Source organism: Strongylocentrotus purpuratus, unplaced genomic scaffold (assembly GCF_000002235.5).
Source record: "Strongylocentrotus purpuratus isolate Spur 01 unplaced genomic scaffold, Spur_5.0 spur5_scaffold_11, whole genome shotgun sequence".
Taxonomy (NCBI): Eukaryota; Metazoa; Echinodermata; class Echinoidea; order Camarodonta; family Strongylocentrotidae; genus Strongylocentrotus; species Strongylocentrotus purpuratus.
The window spans coordinates 25,666,186-25,694,057 of record NW_022145596.1 but is presented as its reverse complement, the minus strand read 5'-3'; the positions used below and the strand labels follow the sequence as shown (position 1 = coordinate 25,694,057).

The 27,872-nt window shown below is 36.3% G+C and overlaps 1 protein-coding gene across 4 annotated transcripts; it reads right to left on the bottom strand.

Moving 5' to 3' along the window:
* Positions 1–184: 184 nt before the first annotated feature.
* Positions 185–27,872, bottom strand: LOC763063 (mucin-12). Of its 4 annotated transcripts, XM_030980969.1 has the most exons (22): positions 27,276–27,872; positions 26,243–26,409; positions 21,662–21,746; positions 19,198–19,428; positions 18,186–18,591; positions 17,564–17,701; positions 16,930–17,148; positions 16,214–16,400; positions 15,468–15,570; positions 14,552–14,697; positions 13,879–14,058; positions 12,348–12,395; positions 10,990–11,128; positions 10,459–10,580; positions 9,997–10,042; positions 9,349–9,418; positions 8,932–8,950; positions 7,826–8,520; positions 3,467–3,796; positions 2,000–2,332; positions 1,330–1,556; positions 185–596 (listed from the first exon to the last, which is right to left on the bottom strand). In XM_030980969.1, exons 1-22 carry the CDS (start codon positions 27,381–27,383, stop codon positions 201–203), a joined length of 4,395 nt encoding a protein of 1,464 aa, XP_030836829.1. In that variant the 5' UTR covers positions 27,384–27,872; the 3' UTR covers positions 185–200. The 4 variants fall into 4 exon arrangements, with proteins under 4 accessions (XP_030836829.1, XP_030836830.1, XP_030836831.1 ...); XM_030980970.1 differs by lacking the exon at positions 12,348–12,395; XM_030980971.1 differs by lacking the exon at positions 3,467–3,796 and having other exon boundaries at positions 27,276–27,871.

The following is a 27,872-nucleotide window of genomic DNA, read 5'->3' as shown; positions in this document are numbered from 1 at the left end:
GAATGTATGTGTATGCAAATTATGAGGTGAGGAAAAGATTCATGTACAGCAAGCACAAAATGGAACTTTTGTCATTTTTCAACCTCCCACCCTTTTCTACAGTAAACTAATGAAAGAGAACAAAACAATCCGAACATCATTTGTACCTCATTCAAGGTTTGATTTGGAAATTAAAGATGCCAGCAAATATATATTCCATGTTACCTTGGTGACGTAGGTCTCCTCGGTTGAGGTGATGCCGCTCTTCTTGCTGAGACCGGCCTTCGTCCTCTGGCAGACGATGGTCTAACACCACCACTACCACCACCACCACCGCCCCCACCACCCCCTTCAGGAGAGAGTCCCAACGAAGACGGGCCACCATCGGTCCGGATCCCTGGGGCAGAGCTTGGTCTCTTCACCAGGATCTGGGGTACTGCAGGCGGCTGGTCTGAGGTTGCATTCGTTGCCATGGTGATGGTGATAGAAGGTGATGTGGCACCGGATGAGAGGCCATCCTGCTGGCTGAAGTTGTCCGGTGTGCAGGGGGCCAGACTGGCTCCATCATCATCGATGATACCCAGATCATCATCATATGTATCAGTGATGAAAGATACCTGATCAAATATGAATGGAATTGGTATTATATTACTGCTTTACTCAAGTTTTAGGACTGCTCTCATTGGCCCGAATTCACAAAGGAGGTTTAACTTAACCCATGGCTTAAACCATCATTTATATAACCCATGGTTTCAAAATTAGCGTACCTTGCCTTGCATGCATATTATATTGGACCTCTGACGGTGTCACGCTTATTTGGGCTGATTTTAAACCATGGGTTATGTAAATGAAGATTTATATCATGGGTTAAGTTTAAACCTCTGTTGTGAATTCGGCCCATTAAGTTTAATGCACTAAAGAGTCTGTAGACATGACATAACAAAAACCTCACATAAGTTGTACTACTAGATAATCTTACTGGCATTTCAATGAAAATCTGATAAGACGTAGTTGGGCTAAAAAGGTAAGATATCTCTGAAACATTAATGAAGAAATGTTTCATCCAAAAATATTCAATTAAACAATATAACATACCTCAATAATAAAGTAACACTTGCTGCTTCTTTTCACGACTTTTAAAGCCCATCTATACTAGTTTACTGGAGGGATTAGACCACCCTGCAAAGTCACTGGACAGGTGGTTATCTCATCAAATCAGCTCTCAATTAACATTATAAAAAGAGGATCATGGGGGACCAATGGTTTGTTTGCTATATAGAGGGTGCAAGTAACTATAAGTAGTACAGTGGGGCTTTAATACATTTGCAATAGATTCTTTTATTCAAATACCTCTTCATCCTCGGCAGTGATGCTGATTTGACTCTCTGATGACAGCCCCACCGGAGTACTACCCCTCTCTCCATCCTCTCCTGCTACTCCGACATCCTCTGCCTTGACTTTGTCTGATGGGGGTGGTTCTCGTTGTCGAGCCGAGGTGACCCTTGACCTCGCAGACTTTGGTCTCAGCGACTGCGATGCTGCAGAGAGGGTCGGACTGGGACTCCTAGAACCATGACCTAGAATACAAACATTCAAAGTTGCAGTCACTAGGAATGACATTTTGGTAGTTTTTAAAGTGAACATTTCTGTTTAAATAACAATTTTTTCTTTTTCAATTCAAATTATTTATGTATTAAATGAAAAGTTTTAATATGTTGGGAGCTGTTTAATTACGTCTTGTCTTCTTGATTCATACCAAATACTTAATCCGACTAGTACACAAAGATTATCAGTGAGAGATGTATACCGACACATACAGGAGAAGAAGACGCTGTAGCACAATTGGATGTAACCAAACATCTTCCTAATTGGAAAGTATACCGGTAATAGGGCCAGGGGTTACGTCAAACATACATTCTCCCTAAATAGTTTACAAAAATTAATTTCAATTAGTTTAAACTATGAAGAGTATTACTGCTAAGTAGCGATTGCACGTAAACGAAAATCAATTGCAACAAACCTTGTTGTGATGTCCTCAAGCTTGGAGATAGGCGTCCATTGAGGGATCTAGGAGACGAGGTCCTAATGGATGGAGACGGAGACCTAATGGATGGTGATGGGGACCTAATGGACGGAGAGGGGGTCCTAGAGTACCTCGGACAGGGACTGGTGGCAGGAGACACCCTTGGTGACCTGGGCGTGGCTGACCTGGGCGTGGTTGGCCTGCTAGAGGGTGTGAGGGGTTTGCTACTCACAGCTGGCATCATCAGCAGGTACTCTGGTGTACTGGTGGCAGCGGTGGGATGCTTGCCTTTCAACTTGTTTTTCTCATCTTCAGACAACTTCATGTATGCTGATGGGTAGTACAGAAATTCATATCAGAACAAAGTTGTTATCAATCTACCCATTTACTGTACAGGCCATGTAAAATATTAGTAAGCTATTCCATTAAACTAAAATATAAAAAGACAAGATCAAGTCAAAGACTGAAGACTGGGATGTTTGCCTTTCAACTTGTTTTTCTCATCTTCAGACAACTTCAAGTATGCTGATGGGAAGTACAGAAATTCATATTAGAACAAAGTTGTTATGAATATACCCATTTACTGTACAGGCCATGTAAAATAGTAGTAAACTATTCCATAAAACTAAAATCTAAGAAGACAACATCAAGTGAAAGACTGAAGACTGCCTTTTTAGAGAAATGTTCTTTGGCGCACGCAATTTCCATACAGGACAGACATTTTGGATAGTATTGACAACCTTTTAATCCACATTCCCAAAGTTTAAAGTCGGTGCCCTCTCCTTGGGGAACAAATAGTCACATGCACGGTGGAAGGAGGATAGGGTACCTACTCCCTATACTTCTTCACACCAGGAATGTGTATCCATGTTCACTCATTTAAAGTAATCACCAAAAGAAAATTCACAACTGATAATTATGGACAAATTATATATGGATGGAAAGATTTTCTCTTGAAAAATAGGAATAATATCAGATATCATGGAAAGGCGTAAAATGCAATTTTGTGGCTAGCCGTTTCTTGCATGTGACGTCACTAATCTTGACGCTCTACGGAGGACCGCTGAAGGCAGAAAATCTGGATCTCAAAGTAACGTTTTTTGAGAGATGATTACTGTGGGCCCCAAACATATTTTGAAGAGGGAAGTTATTATGTTTGATCAGTAAGGCTTCCCCTCCGCAATGATATAAATTGTGCATCAATTCAAAAGACTTTTGATTCTTTGGGTGACTACTTTAACAAAGAAAGATGAGATGTGCATTTGGCTGCATATTCAGAAATTTGTGCATACATGTTCTTGTTTATTTGTAAACATCGGTGTATACAGCAGATGGAGATACACATGCTCAAGTTTCTAAAATTCAAACAGATTAAGACATACAATTGTATAAGTAAATAACAAAAGCACATTATCAATACGAGCATGTAACATGAATATGAGTGCAGTGCAAGTGGATAATTACCAATGGGTCTATTCTTAGGTGAGCTGTTGGAAGCTGCACTAGGACTTCTTTCGTGCATATGAACATCCAAATCAAGGGATATGACTTTGGCCTCAGCCACGCCTCCTGGAAGAACATCTCTAGGTGGATGATGCTGGTCATGGTTACCATGGGGATGAGGATGTTGGTTTTGGTGGTGATGGTGGGATGTTTTCTCATGCTTTTCCACAGGGACAAAGGAATGGGCGTGGCTGGGTACAGCACGTATGGAGGAGGAGGAGGAGGAGGATGAGGAGGGTCTAGCTACTACAGCTTGAGCTTTGAAAGTATGCTGGGCTGAGGAAGGTGCAGCTAAAGAGATGGATGGAAGGATGGATTGACAGATGAATAATGAGAGGAGGAATGACAACTTTGCACAGACACTTTCAGCATCTAATTGAAATGCACTGACTAAACTACACATGCTTTATCATAGTTTTGATGAAGGATTCTTCTGGTGACTTAGAAAGGACCATCAGAGGCAGATGTCTATGTTTTGATGACACTCATGACCTAGCAAAGAGTCAAAGGCTCATTATACAAAGATGATCTGAAGAATTTCTTACCTTACATCTCTATCTGACATAGCTCAAAGAGAATAAATTCACATTAAACCTCCATAATATATCTCCATACTATTCTATGCCTTGGACATCGATCCAACAATCACACATCTAAATTTATTACCATCTGGAGAACTACCCCCTGGATCATTAGCTGTTATCTCTATGATATTGGGCAAGTCAAAAGCCCCTAGCCATTATACACCGACTCATTTGACATCTCAATAATAATTATAATAATATATTACATTTTTAAAGCGCCTTTTCGTTAGAAGATACAAAGCGCAAGATGGGTAATTTTCAATGTAAAAACTTGTCCAGTTAATCATCGTTGTATAATCATATGAAAAGTGACCATCAAAGAGTAATTGCCCTGATGGCAATTATCCTAGATGAGTAATTGTCCTAGAATTCCAATCTGTGATAATTGATGTGATTTTCTTATGTACCTTTTATATACCACAGCATTTCAAACAGTTTAACAGTCACTGCAGAGAAATATTTCAACAGGTAGAAAATTAAATCACAGCAAAATATAATTCAAGGCCACCAATGAATATTAAAAGTTCATTACCCATCAAATAACCTAAAAATATAAATCCAACGAGAGGCCCTTCCTTCCCCAAGTAGAAGAGAAAAAATTAACTGCCAATAATCCAAATTAATCATCCCATTATCCAAATGAATAAGTTGTGAAATATCAATTTTCAAAGAAAAAACAAAGTCATGCTTAAAGAAGAATATGAAAGACTGAATGATGCTCACAAACGAACAAATTTACATGCAAATTAAAAATTGATTAAACAATTCAAAATGAAGATGACCCAAGATCTGTAGAGAGGACAACTCCAATCAATAGAAATTTACACAGCCATGCAACTAAAAGTCAGTGATGTCAATTGTATTTGCAAATGAAGAACAGCAAGTATTTCATGCAGAAATCAAACAAAAACATACAATCTAGGTATACTAACACTACAGGAGGTTGGGATGAAAACTATAATAATTTCTGTTTTCTACAAAAAGAAAATATAAATTAAAAAGAAAAAAGCTTGTCACACAGCAATCAAATTTTGGAGAAAAAAAAATCATGCAATATTTATTACGATTAAACATAACATGTGAAATTGTGAAAATGTGTCTAGTGTTTGGCCATCTTAGAGATATCTCATGCTTAATACCTGAAAGTTGCTGATATTAATCGACTTAATTAAGTATAATTAAGATTTAATGTTGAATAATATGCATTTGAACCTGCATACATGGACTGCTTTATCTATTTATGGGCAAAACAGAGGAAATTTCATAAAAATTATAATAAATAAGGAAAAACAGCATCCTACAGTTTTGTAAATAAAAAAATGTTGATGAAAAATGTAAAGGTAAATTAAATTTATGCTGGAAATTTAATAACAATAAGGTAGAATAATGTCTTTTCAAATACTTGCTTTCATCACTGCAGCTACAATGACAGATCACAACTTACGATATATCATTTCCTTTCATGCAGTGTATTCACTGCCCTTTAATGACAAAATATTAGTATTTACTACATTTCAATGACAAAGTTTCAATTTCCAACAAACCATCATCGATTCTGGAATAAACTTCAAACATATCATTAATGTAAGTAATATTGATCAGATTGCCTTTAGAAGGCATAAAATGATGAAAAAAATGGTGCAAGATTATACTTCTGAAATTTTAATGCATAATGTTAAAAGTTACACAATGCAGCAACTTAAAATATTGTTATGGGGGGTTATCAAAAAATTGCTGCAATTTTCTTCAAATTATTATCATTTTTAAACTTTTTTAATTTTTTTTTTATCCCACTTCAGATTCTTTTCATACTTCTGTCCTTGCTATTTTGAACCCATGGTCTTAATGACACCTTAGCTACAAAAAAAAAGTATTTTGCAAATGCTACACTGTAGACACTATAATTAATGCAGACATAATTTGTTGTTATCCCTTATAGATAAATATATAGCTGAAATAAAAACAATGGACGGATGGAGAATTAACCACTAAATAGCAAAATATATTTTTGTGTATAGGTTGTACCATGCACAGAATCGCAAAAATGCTCAGATATTCATAATCTAAATTTGTAATATCCTATATTAAAAACAAAATGGCTTACAGGTAACTATTCCCCCTCCCCAATATTCCCTAGACTTTAAAAATAGGTGCATGTTCATGCCTTGTTTTTTAAATTGGAAGACCCCTTAGAAATCACTTTACTTTGAACATATAAAATGCACCTAATTATACTTAAAAAATTGCAGTAATTTCTTAATGAGGACGGATCTCTATGAGGGAATACCTATGAAAACATAATTCAAACACATTAATATACAGGCATGTACATTTCTATCCTAATGCACAGTTCAGGATTATTACTAAGAAAGGACATAATACATTAATTCTGATAGTTATTTAAGAACCGAGCTGTAGACCACACTTTAGTACTAAATACATTAAGTAGTTCTTTAAAGTCACATTAATGAAATAAAAATTCTGATTGTCTAAAGAAAACTAGTACGAAATATATTTGTAACCATATACTGCATGAAGAATTAGAAATTAGTACAAAATTCAATATAGAGACTACACAAATGGAGTATAGACATCTATCCCTCAATAAGCTGGGAGTATTTTATTACTATTAAAACAAATGATTTAGCTTTTTAAATGGCTACTATTAAAGTTCATGTTGCTTTTAAAAAGCAAGATGTATGTAATGAATATCCAATATTCATATAATAACTTATATGGTTTTTTCAAATATTATATTTTACACCCAAAGTCTCTTTTTTTAAATCCTGTCGTATCATTATTCCTACGTGTATTTATAAGCACACATTGTGACAATATTAATGAAGTTAATCCTTGAATTAAATTTTGACCTTTGACTTCCATGGTATAATGACATTCATCATGAATACCCTCAGTAGTTGAATAAATATAGATGCATAGATTTGATCAAATTTGGTTTACAAACACAATGGCTATTCACTTATTTGTTGTTGTTGAGTAATTAATTGCACGGATATAAACATTCTCCTATAAAGATTAAAGACAAAGATTTTCTTCTTTTTATTTACAATCTCCACTAGAACTACAATTATGTACACCTATAAATATATATCAGATAAATGATAACATTACATATAATACATAAATGAATATATACATATACACTAAATAGCCACAAGCATGCCACAAATCATCACCATGACACTTACAATGATATACCAATGAATGAGAACTTACAGTGTACAAGGTTGGAAATTATGAAATAAGTATGGTTGAGTATAAAGGGTTACATATATGTAAATGTACAAAACCAATGATGGAAGCAAAATATTCATGACTAGACATATAAAAATGCTTATTCTTGTAAGTGACCCATTCATTATGCTTTTTGTTTGTAGTTGGATGTAAATGACTTAGAAATGGAAAGAGTCTGTCAACAGATTTTTCAAAATTGTATTGAAATATAAAAAATGGTACAGATGAGGTTTTAGCCCAAATGGAGGTATATGACAATAATTGACATGTATTAGGATTACTAGATGCATATAGAAATGACATGGTTGAATGTGGATTAAGATTGGTATGGGCTTATTTCATATGGAATGGATGGGGAACCTTCATGATTTGTGTGAAGTAATGCTTTCTTCCTCTACATTGGTAGAAGTATTATCTGAACCATCTACTTTAGTTTCATCTTTATTAGTACAATCCTGCTCTACATGAGTATCAATGGTACCTTGTTCAGCGTCCGATTCCTCCTGCTTTGCCCCAGTCTCGTCTGATCCAGTTGGATCCGCTTCAACTTCATCCAGTTTGGACTCTGCAACTAGCTGCTCAGAACTGGTTTGATCAGGTTCTCCCTGGACAATAGTTTCTCTTGGCATATTGTCAGAGCTAGTAGCCTCTGGTTCGTCAGCAGCCTGACTGATTCCTCTGGAAGAGCACGGTGTGTCTGCAATAGAGCTATTGCCTCCAACTGATCTAGGTGTGTTCTCTGATGAATCTTCAGCCTCTTTTGTTGCCATGTCTGGCATGCCTCTCTGTGAGTCGTTATCAGCCTGTGGTATCTCCATATCTTGCGCAAGCTCGCCAATGCCATTCCCTACACTCAAATCTAACCTGCTCTGAGCCCTGCCATCCCCACTGTCCATTGTCCTTGGCGTGTCGGCGGGGCTGAGGGTCTGATCCGTGAGGTCAGCGAGGTCAATGTCTGACATCCCTCCGAAGCTTCTCTCGCTAGGGGCCATCATGGTGGAGGAGGCGTTGTCCCCTCCCTGGTTGGAGGAGGGAGGTCCATCAGCCGTCTCCCCTGCTGAGCTATCACCCATGAACCAGCCCTGGATTGCACAGGGATGGGAGGAGTCTTTGGACGGACTGTGCAGGGAGTCTTTAGGTACCAGGCTCTCTGTACTCTGATTGGGGGCCAAGCTCCTACAATGTCACATGATAAATACAAACCACACATTTTAATAGAGCTATAATATCATACAAATCACAGCATGGAATCTACAACTCATCCATATGGGTTATTAGGGTTTTTTTATAACTATAAAACTGCATTAAGGGGCATTAATGATAAAATGGGATGCATGCGAAAAGTAAGTTTTGTAATGAATCACATAATTCAAAGCAAATGCTTTCCACCTATTCAATTCCTAATATATTGAATTTGAACATGCACAGGATCTTAATGAGCAAAAGTTTCCAAACAACATACTCAAGTCTAAAGCTGCACATTGCAATTCTGATAGGCACAAATTCATATTCTAAGTACTAACACATCTCAAGATTATGTTACTTCTGAAGTTGACAGAAAGATAAATATCATGTATGAGGACTTACCCATCAGTAGCATTCCTCACTGTGAAAAGAACAAAAAATAAAAAGAAACAGAACGATTTATAAGGTGATTACAATTGAAAAATAGCAATGATGAAAGTGCAATTTATCACCACATTGACAATTCATAGGAGAGCATAGCTTTTTAAAACAAATGAAATGGAATCATATTGAACAAAGCGAGTAGTTTCAAACCTCATTTGCAAAGGGACTCATTGAACACTAATTTAATGCCTTCCTGGGCCCCGTCTTATCAAGAGTTGCGATTGATCCAAATCAATCGCAAGTTTGCAGCCTCCTATCTCTTATTAACATAGTTGCGATTGATATCAATCGCAAATAAGTTGCGATTAATATCAACTCTTTATAAGACAGGGTCCTGGGCACTGCATTAATAATGTCCTCATTTTTCAAACTTACCTTTGATGGCTGCAGGTGTGCTGATTGACATGTACTGCATGTTAGGTGGGACACTACCTGCTACTAGCTCCTGGAATAAGACACAAACACAAATTATCTTCTTTAAAAAAAGATCTCTATTTGATAGGAAAGGCCAATGCTAAATATCATTCAATATGAATACATGTTTATCACTATCTAATATATAACTTATAAAGGCAATGTTTATGCAAGAATTCCTCCTTCTTTTCTCCATTTTCTTTATCTTCTCTCTATTTTTAAAATCTTGATTTTATGTAAATTATGTATCAAAGTTATTGTTATTTTGTATATTTTGTGAGGATCATTTTTTAGAAAGCCATTTATGTGCTTTTTATGACCCTCCCACTTATGATATTTTATCATACATGTTTATATTTTAAAGTAATATTGTGTTTATCTTTAAGTGGAAATAAAGAAATGAAATGAAAATGAAATGAATGTGAAACATTATAGAGAAGAAAGATTACCAGTGGAAGGTAACTCAAGAGATACTGCATTCTCTACAGACCTTGGGCAATTCTGTGGAAGTCAATTATTTTAAAGTGTTCTAAACACAAAAGGAATGATCCCAGAGGAAATCTAAACCCTTACAAGCTAGCCCTCAATCCATTATATTTGCATACTAACCTCTTCCCAAGGATAGGCCCCTGTGTGGTGATGTCCCATCCTTGAACTAAAACAAACAAAAACAAAAGCAAACTCAAAATATTGACTTAAAGTCCACAATCTAAGGGTATAAAGGTAACAAAACACAAAAGTTACATGTTTTTTAACCTCCTTGTCGTTCATCTGTTAAATAATAACCTGGATTTATATCGCCCTTACAAAATAATGTCTATTCACGATTTTTCAGATATTATTACCCTGGTCACCGGATTCATTCACGCACAATGTACACCATCTCCACTACCTGGGGAGTATTCCTACCATATTCCAAACCTATACCCCTTGTAGCAATCCTAGATCTGATCTGAACGTAGACAAAAAAGCTACACGCATCCGGCCGGCAGTACGTGTAAAGCGGTAGTCAATGAATTCCGACTGCTACATGTACAGGAGATCTCAAGGGTGTGTTTGCAGATTAATTACCTCATCCTGCGTTGATCACTTCCCAGGGTCTTGATGGACATCATACTGGCAACGGTGGCTGGGTGCATCGTCTTCATACGGTGGCTGGCTGCTTGGGGTAGACGGATATTATCCTCACATACCTACATCGGTAAATGATAAAACCAGATCATAGCAAGATATTTATTATCATATAAAGGGGTTTATTAGCAAACAACTGAACATACATAAATTGTTTGACATGGATGTAAAATAATATCTGCCACTTGATCAAATATTCATGACAAGAGTCTAACATTATTTCCATGCTTTATTCATTCTGCCATCTTTTATTTCTTATATTGTGACATTATAGTAACAACTTAAATGTGACATCCTTTGACACTTCACTGACCTCGAATGACAATTATACTTCTTAGGCATTCCTTGATTATTACCACTTGGATGCACTTTTTCATTCTTCTAACTTTATACTAATCATTGGCACTTAAAAATATTTATTTGGAAAGTTATGCTTGCTTCCTTGATAGACTCATTAGCCATTGTACTGACCTTGCATGGATGCCAATTGTTCTTGTTCTTGTTCCTGTTCTTAGTTGATGCTTCCGAAGCAGTTTTAGGTCTGTTTCCTCCCCTGGTTGACCCTGCCGTTCTCAATGACGTCCTCTGAGCAGGGGCACTCTGGATTCGACTGTAGAAAGATATTGAAGGTTGATGATTGTTTTACCTGATTGCTAACAAGCACTTATATGCTTGTTGGTATTAGCAACCAGGGGACCAACAGCTGTAAGTTCTCTCCGAAGGACTAATTGGTAAGCTCAGTACTTTTAACCCCTTTGGGATGGCATTAAAGCTCCAAACAATCACAGCACATAATTTCATCCTTTTTTCCCTCTCCTTCATACAATTTTTCTCCTGCATTTAGTCCATTGCATATTCCATCTTGAAAAAGATTTTATCAAATACTTAATTGGGCAGTAATAGGAAGTGGATGCAAAGAAGACACATAAATAAATTGTCTAACAAGAATTTGGATAACAATTTGTCAAATCTGGATATCTTCAAGAAGTTAAGGTTAAAGGTAGAGACCAGTATTGGAAACGCCCCAATTTCAAAAAATGAAATGGAAGCTCTTATTACCAATCATGTGAAAGAATATGTTTTGACTAATACATGATGATAAAAATTTTGCCGGGAAACCGCCTACTAATTGATATATTTGGTAAAAACTAGCTATTATTATTATTATTATTCTGTGAGAGGTAAACGCATGTGTCACGCACGTGTGCGTATAGTCCCATATACATCTTTCTGTGTACAGTGCTTGTAACTTTACGAAGACTGGGCCATATTTCTTATCATTTTGATGATTCCACAACCTTGCAGTACACACCAATACTTATATGCTTGATGATCAACCTTTTCTGATCGATTCCACAACGTTTCTCTCACAATGCAATCGCATGACCATAACTGATCTTTACCTTTAATAAGTAGCATTTTTGTATTAAGTGTTATACTACAGGAATGTATAAATTACAAGTTATATAATAGAAAAACCTTAATGTAGTTGCATTTGATAAAGACACTCTGCTTAGTAATTTTATGTGCAACATCATTGATAAACATCAAAATTGTACTATTTCCCCCTAAAAAAGAGCCTTAAAATTCACTATAGTACAAAAACTCATTTAATTTAGTTGGTTTATAAACGGTAGGCATACAAAATAAAATATTATTACATTGGTTCCCACTGGGAACTGAAAGGGTCGCAATTACCAGAACAATCGTTCATAATGGCTACATGCAAGAAATGTTGTACACACAAAGAAGGTTAATATATATACATGTTTTTGTTAACAACTAATGTTAGGTGAGTGAGCAAATATTGATGTGCATGTATGTTTTACCTGTGTATTTTTCGATAGGTCATATTACCATACCCATCATCACGCCACCTGTGAACAATAACAATACAGAGAGGACACACAGGATAAGAGCATTGCATGCAATGGGGTTGAAAACAGGCAATTATTAAAGGTACCGGTAATACAAAGTTTTGGTATGGGGTCATGAATTTGGTTAAAATGAACACATTGGAAGCATAATGCGATCCTACAATATCAGTGCTCGTTGTCGCGGTTGAAATCGAGTCTAAAGATATGAAATTGTATTTATACACTCTTTATGTTATATAGCTCCCTCTCAAGGTCAAGATATTAATTTAGCTATAAAACATTGTTTCTTGACTAAAATTGACAGATAAGCAATTCCCATTTGGAAATTATATATAACGACTACTGAGATTTTCATGGTTGCAGCTACCATTGTACGGCCGTAGGCGCTATTTGAAATTTATCCAAATTTAACGGGAGCACCGGTAAATTTTAATATTCAATTTTTCTTAAAAGCAGAAGTGTTTTCTGGGCTAAATTTTCTAGTGCTTATAATACATCCACAGGAGCATCCAAATATATAAAAATAGTAAAGAATCATTATCCACCCAATTTTCAACATTTCCCAAAACCTTGTATTACCTTTAAAGCACATGCAAATGTATATATCATGGACATACATGGAAAACAAATTCTATACGACACAACTTAAGACTGTAAAACTGGAAATGGTCGCAAAATGACACCTTCACAAATTGTAAAGGAGAGTGATTTTCTGTCCAAGAAACTTTTGTAAACTGCAAAAAAAAGTTAGTGTTGGGTCAGTTTTTATTTAGTTATTTTGCGAAGCATAACATTTCCTCGCGAAAGTTTTTGGTTTAACAGTATTTATGCTATATGATGCTGAAGTGATATTTTTATACAATGGTTTATTTCAACAAGCAGCTTCATAATATTGGAATTTTTCATAAGTGCTATATAGAATTTCATTAATTATTTGTATGCATATATGCTGAACATATAATTGCTTGTAGCAAATTTTTATGCAGGAGTGCACATGAAAACATTGAATACAATTAGGCAAGCACAAAGAAAATGGTGGAAGTACAAATGATACATGAACTAGAACAACCAAAACAAATTTTAAAAAAGAATGAGCACTGAGTCCTACAAATATGAAACATTCATAAATAAACACAATCAACATTTGGGCATCGCTTAATGAATCTTCATGAGTACAACTTCGTCAACATCCCCTTGAAATTCTTTTTTTTTTTTTTTTTACACACGTTTCAATAGGATGATGGTGTACTTGTTCTTATGACAGTATTGTGAAATGATGCCCGGGCCTGTTTCTCGAAACTGTTCATGGACATCCCATTGAAACGTGTGGTAATTCTATAACACACGTTTCAATAGGATGCCCAAGAAGTTAGACTTGAGAAACGGCGCCCAGACATCTAATTCATGGGACTTAAAGAATAGACCAAACTTTTTCTTAGAAAGTCACCAGGGATACTGAATCGTTTTGCTTTTGAGCACTCACTTGTATCTAGCTGCCTCGGGGAGCATGCTTCCTTGATGCCTAGAGATAGAATGAGGGACGGTGGTAGAGAGTGGTGCTTGACCTTGTCTTCTGAAATGGACATTGTAGTCTGATTCCTCTGGTAGGGCAAATATAGGTTCACCTCTCCGGTTCCTGGGCGTGTACTCAGGGGTGGAATCTCTGCATGTTGGAAAAAAAAAGAACAGAATAGATGTTAATGATGACCAAAATTAAAATTTAAAAAAAATGGAATGAAACTTGTTAAGATGTATGGTCTAATATCTTTACTTGCCCATAATACACATGAAAATTGACAAATTTTTAATAGGTGTTCATCTTTTACCTCAAAAGGGTGTTACCTGGCAACTATGGCCATCATGAAAAAAAAACTCAAATAGTTTAATATTGATACTAAAGATATAAGCAAGGTCATAAAGAGTACTTGAATATTTTTGAGATACTTTATATATAACATCAATATATATAGTAAACTTAATCTACTTCTTAAGAGCTCAGCCATTTTAACCTAGTTATTGAGGTAAAGGGTATGCTGTTACATGCCCCCCCCCCACCTAGGATGTGAGATAGGTGCCATGGAGGGCCTCTTTGGGGTAAACTATGAGGAGAGTTATTGAATTATGAAGAACGGAGAATGCTGGAGTATCTTACTTACCCAGAGCTGTTTGGAGGGGGTGACCTGCCCCCATAGCTTTTGGCGACTGAAACACTAATGGGGTTTGTGCTGGGTGCGGTGGCAGGTCTCTTAGGAGTAACCTTGGAGGACGGTCTGCGGAAGCCTGCAGGCATCTCAGGCCCATTCTATAATACGAATACAAATAGCAGAAGGAACAGGATGAAATTTAAGACCATTGCTTAAAGTGACTCATAATATTGTTGAAGGTTGATGTAAAAACTGTGTAATTTTTGTATGAAATGTAACTTATTATATTCCTTTTACTGTACTAACCCTCTAACATGCTAAAAATCCTGAAAAAATTCTCAAACTACAAAGATATTTATGGTTTTCTTTGAAGGCATCACTGTGCGACACTCTCTACTATTAAATTCTCCCAACCATTTTTGAATTTTCCCAACCGTTTTTCCATGAAAATAAAACACAAGACAGGCTTTTAAAAAACTTTAAACACTTAAACGTCTGGAATGGTATATAGAACCAATTCATTGCTTTGTGACAATTTACAATTCCCTAACATGTAATTAAATTGTAATAATATAGTTGGGAGAATTAAGGAATCGATCAGATCAGTTTTTCACAATTGTAATCATAATGAATAATGGTCTGTTTTCACTCAAACTTTCAGATTATATTTAATTGTACATCTAGCATTGAACTCACTACCTTAGCACCATTTTCTCTCATCTGAACAATATGTTACAAAGTCCCTTTAACTTGTGTATCTTTCTAATGACAGTATGTTCAGGGAAATAAATATTGAAGGACAGCTTTGAACAATGACATGCTTAAGTTTTACACATGCAAGAATGAACAGAAAGTGAAAATCAAAGATAAATAGGCAAATAAAACAATTCAAACTTTACAAATATACAAATAAAGTTGATTTACTAACCGGTTCCTTTTCAACCATCATATTATCTCCAACATGATCTGCCAACATGACGAGTGAGGCTGCTTGCACAGTTGATGGTCTCTCCATTCTTGCACTTAGTGATCTGAACATAAAAAGACAGACAGACAAACGTTCAAAAAGCTTTCATCACAACAACATCATAGTGTATTAAGCTATCAAAAAAGCTGAAAACAAGCCTAAAGATTAGATGCTGCTTATACGTATCGGCTTGCATGGCGATGTAGATATACAGTAAGCCCCTACCCATCCTCTCCAACCGGGCGCTATACTTCTCTTTAGAACTATAAGCTCAAGATAGATTACCTACAGTCCTTTTCAGGACTACACACACACACTCAAGGAAAAGATTACCGACAGTCCTTTTCAGGACTCCCCGATCCTCCCCCTCTCTCACATGGTGCAACCGTAAGCCTACTGTTTAAGTCTAAAGATGCAATGAAGTATTGTTCTATCACTACATAATGTTATGTACATCTCTTTGGCATGGGTACACATGGAGTGTATGTCTATGGTCACCATAATTTCAACTAGCAATTTTTTTGTTTTGTTACATACATATCAATTTCTGTTGATCAACTCGCTGCCCATATTAAACCATTTGTAATATGTGCCTTTCCTCTTTGTTCTTTTCATCTTTCTGAAGTTCTACATAAGCACTAGGATCTATATATAGCACTATTTATTGGAAGTTGAATTTCCACTTAAATTCCGAAAAAATAATTTACCTTTGTCTTGTATTGTTTGAAGTGCCCTCTGCTATAGTGACTTTCTTGGCCTCTTGAGATTTCTGTAGTCTTAGTGCAGACTGTGTTGAGATGGGATTCTGATCAACCTTAGGCTCGTGGCTCTCTGTCATCTTGTAGAAATGCTCAAGAGACTGGGACGCCAGACTATTGGCAGGGATATGTGGAGCTGCAAAGACAGTGGGTGGAAACAAGTTATACACTAAGATCTCTCTTTCGTCTTTATGAATATTATGGTTTGTAATTTAAAAAAAATTAAACACAGTTGGTTTAATAGCATTATATGTGACAGTCTCATCTTTCTGGCAGATGGCCACTTCTTAAAAATATATTTAGTATATAATTTCTTGACATCTTCCATTGTCATTACACATGTATTAAGCAAGATTTCAAATGTGATTCCATTTACATTATTGTCACTGGAGTATATACTAAAAGTTGAAGGGAATGCCATTGATTCAAATTTATATGAACTGAAATGCACAGAACTCAATTTAACAAAACTGAAATAAAATTCTGAACTGAATTGCATTTAACTACCTAGAACTGAATTGAATAAACAGAACTAAATTGGACAAAACTAAATGGAATGAAACTGATTTGCACAAAACGAAATAAAATTGACTTTACTCATGCATTTAATTGAAAGAACTTGAATCAAACTAAACAGATAATGAATCATGCTGACTTTAACTTACCATTATCTGTGACAAAGGACTCCTGTGCTGCATAATTTACTATGACCTCCTGAGTAAACCTCTCTGGTACCTCAGTAGTAACGACCCTCTCCCCTCCCTCATCAACGCCAGGGGTGCCATCCCCTGCAGCCACGCCCTGCTTATGCTGGTAATCCTGCCATTGCTGTAGGTGTGCTGCTTTCCTCTCAGCCTCTGATGGTCCAGGATGCTGCTTGGTAGCTGTATGGGAAGGATCAGAGAGGTTCAATGTGGAATTAATCTAAAATGACATTGAAAATTGTTTCTTTTATGCAATCCAAGTAAAACTTTTTGAGCAATACAGATATGAATGATATCTGCTCCACAATTCGTAAAGCAAGATTAAATACTGATAAGAATTTAATAGCCAGTCTTAATTGCAATCCAAACTTCTGTCTCATGTTGATGCTGTCAGAGTATGTGGATTTGAGTCATTTTCACAAATTTAGTCATATTTTGCTATTTCTAAATCCCAAAATTGTAAGAGGATACATAACCAACATCAAAAGGGACTTTCAATACAGTTTCATGACCTGAGTGAAAGATTACCTTGCACTACTCCTTGCTATGATTAAAAAGTCACTATTTGACATTTGACCCAAACTTAGGTTCTTACCTGCAGTTTTAGGCATGTCCACTTGTACCCTGAGCAGAGTCCCTTCACTAATCTCAGGTGGAAGAGCTCCATAGAATGACTCCTCTTCAAAGGTTGCTTGGGCTACCGGGTTCACAAGGCTCGTCAATGGGGGTTTCCCTATTAAAAAAAAGAAGGAATACCATGTAGGTATAATTGATTGGCTAGTTGTCTGCGATCCAAATGGGTCAAATAATCTTTTTGTCTCCTTATCATCTGATCTAATGACCATTTCGGCTGATACCGTAGTCATTTGGTCTAATTTCTGATAAGTCTACTACCCATTAGGTCTATTCTCATTTAGTCTAATTCCCAGTTTGTCCAATGCCCCTTTTGTCTACTATCCATATAGTCTAATAACCAATAATAGATGATAAGACCATATATGCTGGGTGTAGACCAAATGGGAATAGACTAATTGATATTTATAAATAAATCATAACCATTATACACATCTCTCAGCTAATATTGAGCATTTTCAATCACAAAAAAAATTCACTTAAGAGCTTTAATGTGCTTTCAAGTTTTCTTGCCCATTATGCAAAAAATAATGATAAAAAAAGTCAATTTATGTACATCAAATACTTTGTAACATCTTCCTTACTTTTAAAGAGACCAGGACCTTGTTCCTTCTCTCCTTCTGATGGGTTCTCTCCATCATCATCATCTGCCTTCTCACTATCTTCTTCTTCTTCGTTCTCATCCTTCTTCTCATCTCCATCTCGTCTCGCTTCCGGGACCGGTATTGAGATGTTGGATTCACTGGCCAGGCTCGCAGCTTGGGAATAATGGGCAGATTGGCCGCTCCCGAGGTCATCCTCCTCCTCCTCATCCTGGTTTGTCTGCTGAGATGCAATCTGGGCGTGGCGAATGACACTCATGGCCGAGGCTGGTCTGTCCAGCCCGGTTGCCGTGGGAGACAGGTGGTTGTTGAGGTAGGAATTGATGTAGTTCACAGCAAAGCTGGCATCATCATCACCGGACCTTGGACTGCGGAGTGAGTTACGAATCTGCAGGAAGAAAACAAAAAAGGATTTGGTGAATTCTTCTGAATTGAAGGATGAGAACAGTAAAGGTAACATGGTGTATCTAACTAATTGTCTGCTAAGAGCTAGAGAGACATTAACAATATGTAAATTACATGTATTAAGATGCCCTTCTGGCTCTCAGCAGATGAAATATCAGTTGATTATTGGAGCATGAAAATACCATAATCACAATAATAAGATATTTCTATACTGCAAATTGCCGGCAAAATTTTTATCATCATGCATTATTCAAAACATATTCTTTCACATGATTGGTAATAAGAGCTTCCATTTCATTTTTTTAAATTGGGGCGTTTCCAATACTGGTCTTTATACCTTTAAAACTTTGCATATGAAAATAATACATGTACATAATTACAAATCAATTATAGACAATACAGAATAGTAATGCCAAAGGAGTGTAATGGAATTCATTTAATGGAGCCAGCTTCGCAATAGATCCATCTTCACACCAAAAGAAATTATTTACACCTACATGTAATCTACTAATTGTACTATTCAAATATTCTGGGTAACTTCCATTTGCTAAACTTCATTATTCCTTTGGAATTGAAATCAATGCAATACCTTTGGTCTGTGCATGCCAGGAGGTGCTGTCGTTGGTCGACTGCTATCTATCCGTAGGTCATTGAGGTCATCTGACCCTTGACCCCTAGGACTGTTCTGCTGAGAGGGTGTCTGGAAGGCCACATGGTGATTCTTTCTCCTGCCCGGAGGGTCAGAGTAGTACTTGATTGCATCTGATGTGAATTTCAACTCAGGACGCTTGTACATCTGCTTGCCCGCCCCTTTGAAGTGCTGCAATGAAAAAGACGTTCTTTATCGTAACATAACCATGGATAGTTATTGAGACTTAATAATAATGTCAAAATTGTGGTAAGGACAAGGACTTCTACACATTTGTCTTGTTTAAACACTTAAAGTACTGTATGTATGCTTTGAAGAAATATCAAACATCTATGTGACCATATGACAAATGACCTTGAAAGTAGTATTCTTATAAATTTCATTTGCAAGGAAAAGGGTGGGGGGGGGGCAATTTTTTCAATATTTCTTGTATTCGTTTGTAAGCAGGTGCAAATGTTGTTGAATGTAGTAATTCATATTTCCTTCAAAAGATCTTAAAGGGCAATCCAACCACTATAATTAGAAAGGTAAAAAAATATGGTGAACAGAATGGCAAATGTTTTAAATAAATCAGATCGTTAATAAGAAATTATGACTGTTTGAAACATGAAATCACTAAGTCTATGGGAATCTCGAATGGGCAGTTTGGTCAGTGGACGTTTGTGTACAAAATATTATCAATTTCTGTTCCTAATTATGAAGTGCCTTTTCCCTTGGGGCACTACTCAAAATATATTTTGGATAGCATATCATTTTAAGTCCTCTAAAGAGAAAGACCCTCCTGAAACAAACATTTTTGTCATTTTTGTGTATGAACAAATGCGAAAGTTTTCTGCCACTACATCATAGAGACATTACAGATTCAGCCAATTTAGATCTCTACAGATAGTGATTACAACTTTCAAAAAGTTTTCTAAAAGGTTGGAGTTCCAACAAACAGAACTTTGTTATTCCTGGCTCATTTTTCCTGATTGAGGTGTCATATCGAAGGGCAGAAAGTGAACTTTCTAGAAATATGATTTTCTCTTTGAAATTCAGATACCGCCCTAAAAATGACATTTTGGTACCCTCTCTTCAAATTGTTTTTAATCACTTATGCATGAAATATTCATCATATGAGATCCATCAACTGAAAGAGGAGGATCTTTATTAATTATAACTGTGATTAAGTTATGATAAAACATCAATAATTCTTGGTTTCTTTTTTTTTTCTGGGACGCTCTGTATAATAACATGAAGTTCTTGTTCGCACGTTACACTCAATTGTATTCACATCATGTATATAGTTTGTCTTTCTGGATCTCTTTTGTTTGTACCCATGTTTGTTTTCCTTGGGTTATCTGCATTGTTATTTGTTTTTGACTCCCGGCTCCTTTAAGTAAACATACAACATTTATTCCCTACAATAGGCTAGACGCCACAAGTTCATTTGGCATGACCCTTAATTCACTAACTTTTTGATCATTCATTCAACATGTTATTTATAGAAATGCTTTTGTTCATTATATTTTTGCTTTTCCTGTAGGGAAATAAACAATTAAAACATACATCATGTCAAAAGTAGATTCATGCGAGATGTGCTGGAGTAAAGAAAATCACCAACAGATTGGCTGAGACTTTTGAGTGCGAGAAATTGCAGAGAGATGTTGAGAAGAATGATATGTCTTGTTATCTTGGGGATACAACCAGGCGCGGATCCAGGATTTCTTTGGGGAGGGGGCCCACTTTTTTTTTTTTTTTTGCAAAATTTGAAAATCGCTCCGGCCGAAACCCCCCCCCCCCTTGAGTGCCAGGGCCCCAACCCCCCCCCCCCCAAAAGGTAAAAAATCATGTGTTTTTACATGATTATTTTCTCAAGGGTAGGGGGGGGGGACCAGGCCCCCCCTATATGGTTCAGAAACTTGGAATATGAAGACAGTAGAAGAAGATATCTTGAGGAAAACAGAAAGGGTAATGATACGGAAGATGTATGGTATGAAATCGTTCAATAGAAATAACATAAGTGAGCTCATGGAAAGGATGGGTCTGGGAGAAACTGTGGTGGAAGTGGTAAAGAGAAGTAGATTGAGAATTTGAGATGGATGGGTCATATGTTGAGAAGGGAAGATGAAGAACGTGTGAAAAGAGTGTGGGATCTGGAATTGTATGGCAACAAGAGGGGAAGGAAGAAAGCAGTAAAGTTGGTCTAAATGAAGAGGATGCTCGAGATAACAAGAAGAAGTGGAGAGAGCGGGTGTCATCACGGCGCGAAAATCAGTAATCCCTGGTAAGAGGGAAAACGATGAAGATGATGATCATGGGAGCCTGGATAAACTAACAATCGCTTCCAAAACGTACCTTGAACATGTGACTTAATAAACAATATGAGGGGAGAACATAATTTTAAATTGCATACAGTACTTACTGGTTCACAATGTAACACTTCTTTGTTGAGTTGATACCAATGGTAAACTTTCTTTAGGTCATCCCTTTGTTTTAGACCACTAGCTCTGAAAGAAAAAACATAAAAACAAATTGACTTTACTTTCATGTGCACATGTAAAGTTTAAAAGAATTGCTTAGAAATATTTAATTTAAGATGTACCAATCATTAGAAAAATAAAAAAAATTATAAAGCTAGAATGTATAAAATCAACTTTAATTTTTTTTAAATCTGGAAATCAATTCAATTCTCAATTTTATTTTGCAATATAAAAATCAAAGTAAACAAAGTAACAGTAAATTTTAACTATATTTACAAAGGTTAAACAGGTATGAGGGGTTTTCCATGAAGGTTGCGAAAGCCTGTGAAGTTGGATCGCCCATTACAGAATGAAAAACTAACAACAACAAAAATCAAAATATTATAAGCACACAACAATAAATTAAGTAAAATAAGCAAAGTACAGACACTTCAACTACCTATCTATAAGACAAGAAAAAGTGAAATAGAAAAAATATATATGTAGAGGGGGAAAAGAAAACAATGAAAGGGGGTTCAGATATAAACAAAAATGGGAAATGGGAAGTTTGGTTTTTCTGAACCTTCTCTCAAATGAAGCATATTATAATTCGATGTCAATTTCAGTACGCTGTAGCCCTGAGCCTCTGACACTGAAATACATTTAAACTTGGGTAAAACTTTTTCTATATTTGATTGTCATACATACAAGTACATGTATAATGTACCTTGGTAGCTTTTTGCTGCATTGCCAATTTATAAGAATACACAAATAATTTTACCTTTACAATGTACATCTTTTTTGCACACACCCTTAAAACCAATGATCATCCTGGATGCATTTTTGTTTAGGATTAATTTTGTTGAAGGCTAAACGTATCTCCCAGACACCTTCCCAGCACACTTTCAAGTGTGAACAATTCGAAGGAACAGGAAGGGAATACACCTGGTTTGCCATCCAAGGCACATGGCTCAATTTGTCTTGTCATTATGGCCTTTCAAACTAGATTTCAATCAGTAATCAATAAATTATACACCTCTCTGGATGCAACATCGTACCACCAAGCATTTTAAATGGAAGTGGGAAGGTAATGAATTCACAGAGAATGTGTAGTGTATTTAATCCATTGGATACCATAAGGTCTGAAAGCCAATAATTGCTTGCCTGGATGGCACTATCCTGATAACTATTTTAGTATAATTTGTCAGCGAAGTGGTTAACAGTAAACGTCGCTCCTGATAATAAAAGTTGCCAGGCTGGATATCATGCATGAGCTATTTGTGAAACTAAAACAGTCGTTTTGAATTAAACATTGTTTCTACATTATTGATGTTCCCCTGGTTTGATGTGCTGTTGCTATGATTATTCAAATTTAATTATTTTTAATGGCTTTGCCCCTTACTTTATCTCTATTTTCCCTGTTTATTCATCAACCAATTGAGAGTTTTTACACAATTCAAATACGTGATAATGCTTTTTTTCTATAGAATTATTCTTGAGAAACAAAATTTATACTCATTCATGAACACGTACACTGTACATTTATCATTATCTTTACACATAGGCCAGGAATTGTTGAGCAGGACAAAAACACTTTTAAAGGTGAAATTCAAAGGAAATCACAAATATGTCAACTAATGTATTACTAGAAACTGGTAAGCTAACAGATGGCCATCGTATAAGTTTTAGGTCAACTACATATCGGGTGATTTTTAAAAATACAAATACAACCACCTTCATAGCAGCTGGGATATACGAGAGATTCGCCGGGAAAATAACGATGTTTTAATGACGTCACTATATGGACCAATAGTGCCCAAGCAGACGACATCCCATAAAGAATTAACACAATTCCAAAGCTATTATTTGTCAAATTATAATGAGTTTAGTGTATATAAATGTAATGGCATGTCAAACCATTCAAAAGGGGATATGACCCAAATCTGATAACTAAAATCTTTTCCTTGTAAATACACAGGATAGGGGTTAATTAACAATCAAAGAAACCAGACTTTCAAATTGAAAAACCCCGGAATGATATTAAGGACGGCATTTGTTCCCTCTTGAAACGCCGAACATACCGCGGTGTGTGCAGCTGAATATATAATGGCGTCTTATTTTGTTTACAAGCGACAGATTCCTTTATTTTTGTATCGCTGCATTTTTCATCAAAATAAAACTATGCGCGGGGTTTAGAGTGAGGCAATAGATTATACATTTAGCCTGACGGTAGTGAAGTAAGAGAAAGAACTCAACAGAAGATGAAAACACAGGCACTGAAAATGTGTGAGATGTCATGGGACATCGTCTGCTTGTGCAAATCATGTCCATACTGTGATCTCACACATCTCATCAGTGTTTGGAGAGCTCTTAAGGTGCTATGCCGGGGCTGTATTCAAGCGTTTTGTAATTTATAATAATCATTACTTCGAATGTTTCCAAGCATTGAATTTTGATAAACTTGCCGAATCAAAGTTTCAACTTTGCAATAATGAAAATAAAGTGAAAATATCCCTCCTCTTCCAATTGATAAATACATGTACCTCTTAAAAATTACAAGTTCCTCTTTGATTACATGATCAATATTTTCCTTTTCATCAAACAGTTAACATATTATTTTGTTGTTGTAATTTGTGATGACAGACATGAATATCTTTCAGTTTATAAGCAAAAAAAGCGTACACATGTACATGTACATGTATTACTTTTGAGTCAATATCGACAGCCAATTGCTGTGCATTGGGTATTGAATTACTGTACAAGGACAGATAGAATGAACAGAACAAGCCAATGCTCGATTTTTTTCTTTACTTGAATTCTCCCATTGACTTGACTAGATGAATCCCATGAGTGCCATTTTCACCACAAAAAATCTGTTTGAAGCCAGTATTTGTAAAGACCATAAGAGAGTTCGACAAATAAAGGTTTTGGCACTGAACAATCACTGTATTCAAAGGAGCCTTTAGGACAGCTTAAAAACCTTCCAGGAGCAATTAGTAACAGAAGTTAAAGATCTAGCCAGCAATACAATACCCAGCATTTACAAAGAAACCAAGAAAATGTTTTGCCTGTTATAATTAGCATTACAATAGAATGTCTTGAGATGTATGTGTTCCGTGGTGAAGTGGAGGTTAACACTTTTTGTACCTATATCAATGCTTCTTCTCCCCTACCCTTTGCATCTTTATAAACTCTCCCTATATTTCTCTCTTTTATCAGTCCTTTGAGCTCAAGGTCTCTTTCTCTTTCTGCGCATATTTTGATTGTGATGCTGCTCCTATTCCAGTTTCATATATTCATATTTATAATTATACCTGAATTTATTCATGATGTGATTCATAATTTATTTAAAATTCTTGCTCAATTGTCTTGTTACATGTTGTGTGCTGAGAGCCGAAGGATCGCCTGCTCATAGACTTTTCATTTATAGAGTCTTGACCAGCACTACTTGAAGGCCATCTGGCTTTCAGCACAGGACACCATTTTTTTGTCTTACATGTATGTTTCACATATATTATTAGAAGTTACACTGATGGAAAACAAATTTCTGTTTTATATAGACAATAAAATCTTGAATCTTAGAGACTGATAGTGATCGCCCTCCTTTTGGACAGGCCTACTTCTTTTACAACACGTACAGTCAGTGGGTATCAATGGAACCCTCAAAAATCATATTATGAATTCAAATTGGGACCACTATATTAAAGAAAAGATTGCTAAATCTTCCTTTAATGCAGTGATAAGCCCCAACACAAGCAAAACATTTTTTTAAGGAAAGGGGTCTGTAATTATCTATAAATTATTTTATTTTATTCATTGTTAATGTTATTTTAGGTACATGTACACGTAGATGGATAACAATCAATGCAAGTCATAAAATAATGTACATGTAGATCTACGTACACAAATCTGGAAGATATGGGCGTCGGGGGTAAAACTCCAAAAAGTAAAAAAATCTGACTGGACACACTAGGTACACATTATTTCTAATCTGATGTGAGTGGTGTCTAATTTGTACTACAGGCCGCACAAGGCTACATGTACTCTTTAAAAAAGGCAAATTTCAGGAGGAGCTGGTAACACAATTTTTTATTTCTCACTTCATAATCCTCATTGACAAATATGGCGTAAAACATTCACTAACAAGATACAATATTATTATATTACACATTCTTGTATCACTATTAAACAAGTCTTGACAGCTTTATAAAAATCTATTTGTTTTTCTTTCAGTTTCAATGAACCACTTGATGTACATGTAAGTAGGACACTCTGCACTTTACGTCCTTTTGTGACACACACACCACCCTATTCATCTGCAAGAATCTTCAGGAGTGAAGGAGGCAGATTATGACAAAGAAGAAGAAGAAGATAACAATTTAGTAACATAAATTCAGGATTCATGCAACAGAATTGGGTGACATGAGCAAGAATACCATACAACTGTTGTACAATTTGAAACATCTGTAAAGCAAGTTGACAACAAAATGTATTTTCTGTTAACGGCATCATTTGAACAATCTTTTAAAAACAACTGTAATTACCTGCTGACTTCCATCAACATCCTAAGCAAGATGCGAAAGAACTGGGCATCTTCAGCCTGCTGAGCAAGTTGGTTCTTGTCCTTCCTTGTTAGCGAAGATAACTTGGCATCCCGCTGAAAGCGTTCGGCCGACAGTAGCATTGTCATGAACTCTGAGAGCTTGGTCAACTGCAACAGAATAAACATAGATAATGTATGCACAGGATTATCAGCATCAGCATCAGCATCAGCATCGGTATACAGAAGTGTGAGGTGATCCTGTTGAAACTTCCGGTCGTTACATTGAGTGGTGCTTCGTTCTAATAAACCTGAAACTATTTTTGCTCGCATGGCGGGTGGACGCACATATTAATTTTATGGAAGCATTTGGTGCTGAGAGGACCAGTGCTTGTCCAATCTGATCTGATTTACAGTTTATTCAGAACTCTAATCTCTATGTCAAAACAATTTTCAATATCATTAATCCATACAACAAAATGATGGAATAACATTACTAGTTGTTTTTTGTTTGTGCAATTTATAACAGTCATGCCATACTTTAATTTGCCAACAAAATTCTTGTTGCAAAATGTTTGCTTGGCCTGGGTGCACCCTTGCCCGGGGCCTTAGTCTTATTAATAATAGTGGGGTTTTTGTATAGTGCTCATATCTGTGACATCTGTTATATTTGACCCTCCTGGCGCTCCGCAATTATATTGGTATTTGTCTGTTCATTTTTTCCACAGGGAATGAAGAATATACCACTGCTTATGACACAATGATATGATAGTACTATTATGCATTAGATGTGTGTATGTAACTATTTAGGTCTTGGGACCATTCTTTAACGTCACCATCCAAAACACTTGACTCAGCTCAGCTCAGCTCAGTCCCCAAACTTTGGGAACCGAGTCGAACCACCGAGTCAGTATGAACATGTAAGGTGAAGACAGAGAAAATGAGCTGACCTGACCATACCTCGGACATTACCCTTAGACAAACTCACAACTCCTTAGAGTAAAATGCTAATGACTATACTGTATCATGCCACTTACCCTTGACCTCCGCAGAACTTTTATGTCATTCTCAAAATCTAGTCCTCTGCTCGGATCAAACTGAAAAGTCTTCGACTTTGTTTGACTGCTGGTTGATAACGAAAACATTGTAGCAGTTTAGAATTTAGAAGACTAAGGAGAAATTACCAACATACGGGGTACAGGTAGAATGTTCTCATTGATTTGGGTCACAGTTAAAATCCTTTAGGCCTATTTAATTAGTCTTCGGCTCAGCTGAACCAGCAACAACATCGTTTCCAATAATCCTGCAGGAACGAGGGTTTAAGTGGAGCCCTAGCTAGCGGGACAGAGTCCCACTAGAAAGCAATCACGGTCCCGCTGGCTTCCATCTACCCCAGATTTTGCTGTCAACTCCGACCACAAAACTGCCGCAAGTAATTCATGAAATACAGAAAACTTCCTAAGATTCCCTCGTCGAACAAAACTCCAGATCAAAAGTTTCTTATTCTGGATAATGAGATGAAAATGACACCGTCAATTCCTATTAATTTAGTTTATTTTTGTTATTATCTTGCAAAAGTTCGGCACCTTCTAGCGTCCATACATGTCCTTCCCACTTGAAGATTTGGGTTGTTC

Excerpts from the sequence above, each read along its gene's own strand:
- LOC763063 (XM_030980969.1), bottom strand. The coding sequence starts at position 27,383 with ATGTTTTCGTTATCAACCAGCAGTCAAACAAAGTCGAAGACTTTTCAG. Across the intron at positions 18,592-19,197 it reads CTGGCATGCACAGACCAAAG|ATTCGTAACTCACTCCGCAG; the intron begins GTATTGCATTGA and ends TTCTTCCTGCAG. Across the intron at positions 3,797-7,825 it reads GGAATCGGACGCTGAACAAG|CTGCACCTTCCTCAGCCCAG; the intron begins GTACCATTGATA and ends CCATCTCTTTAG.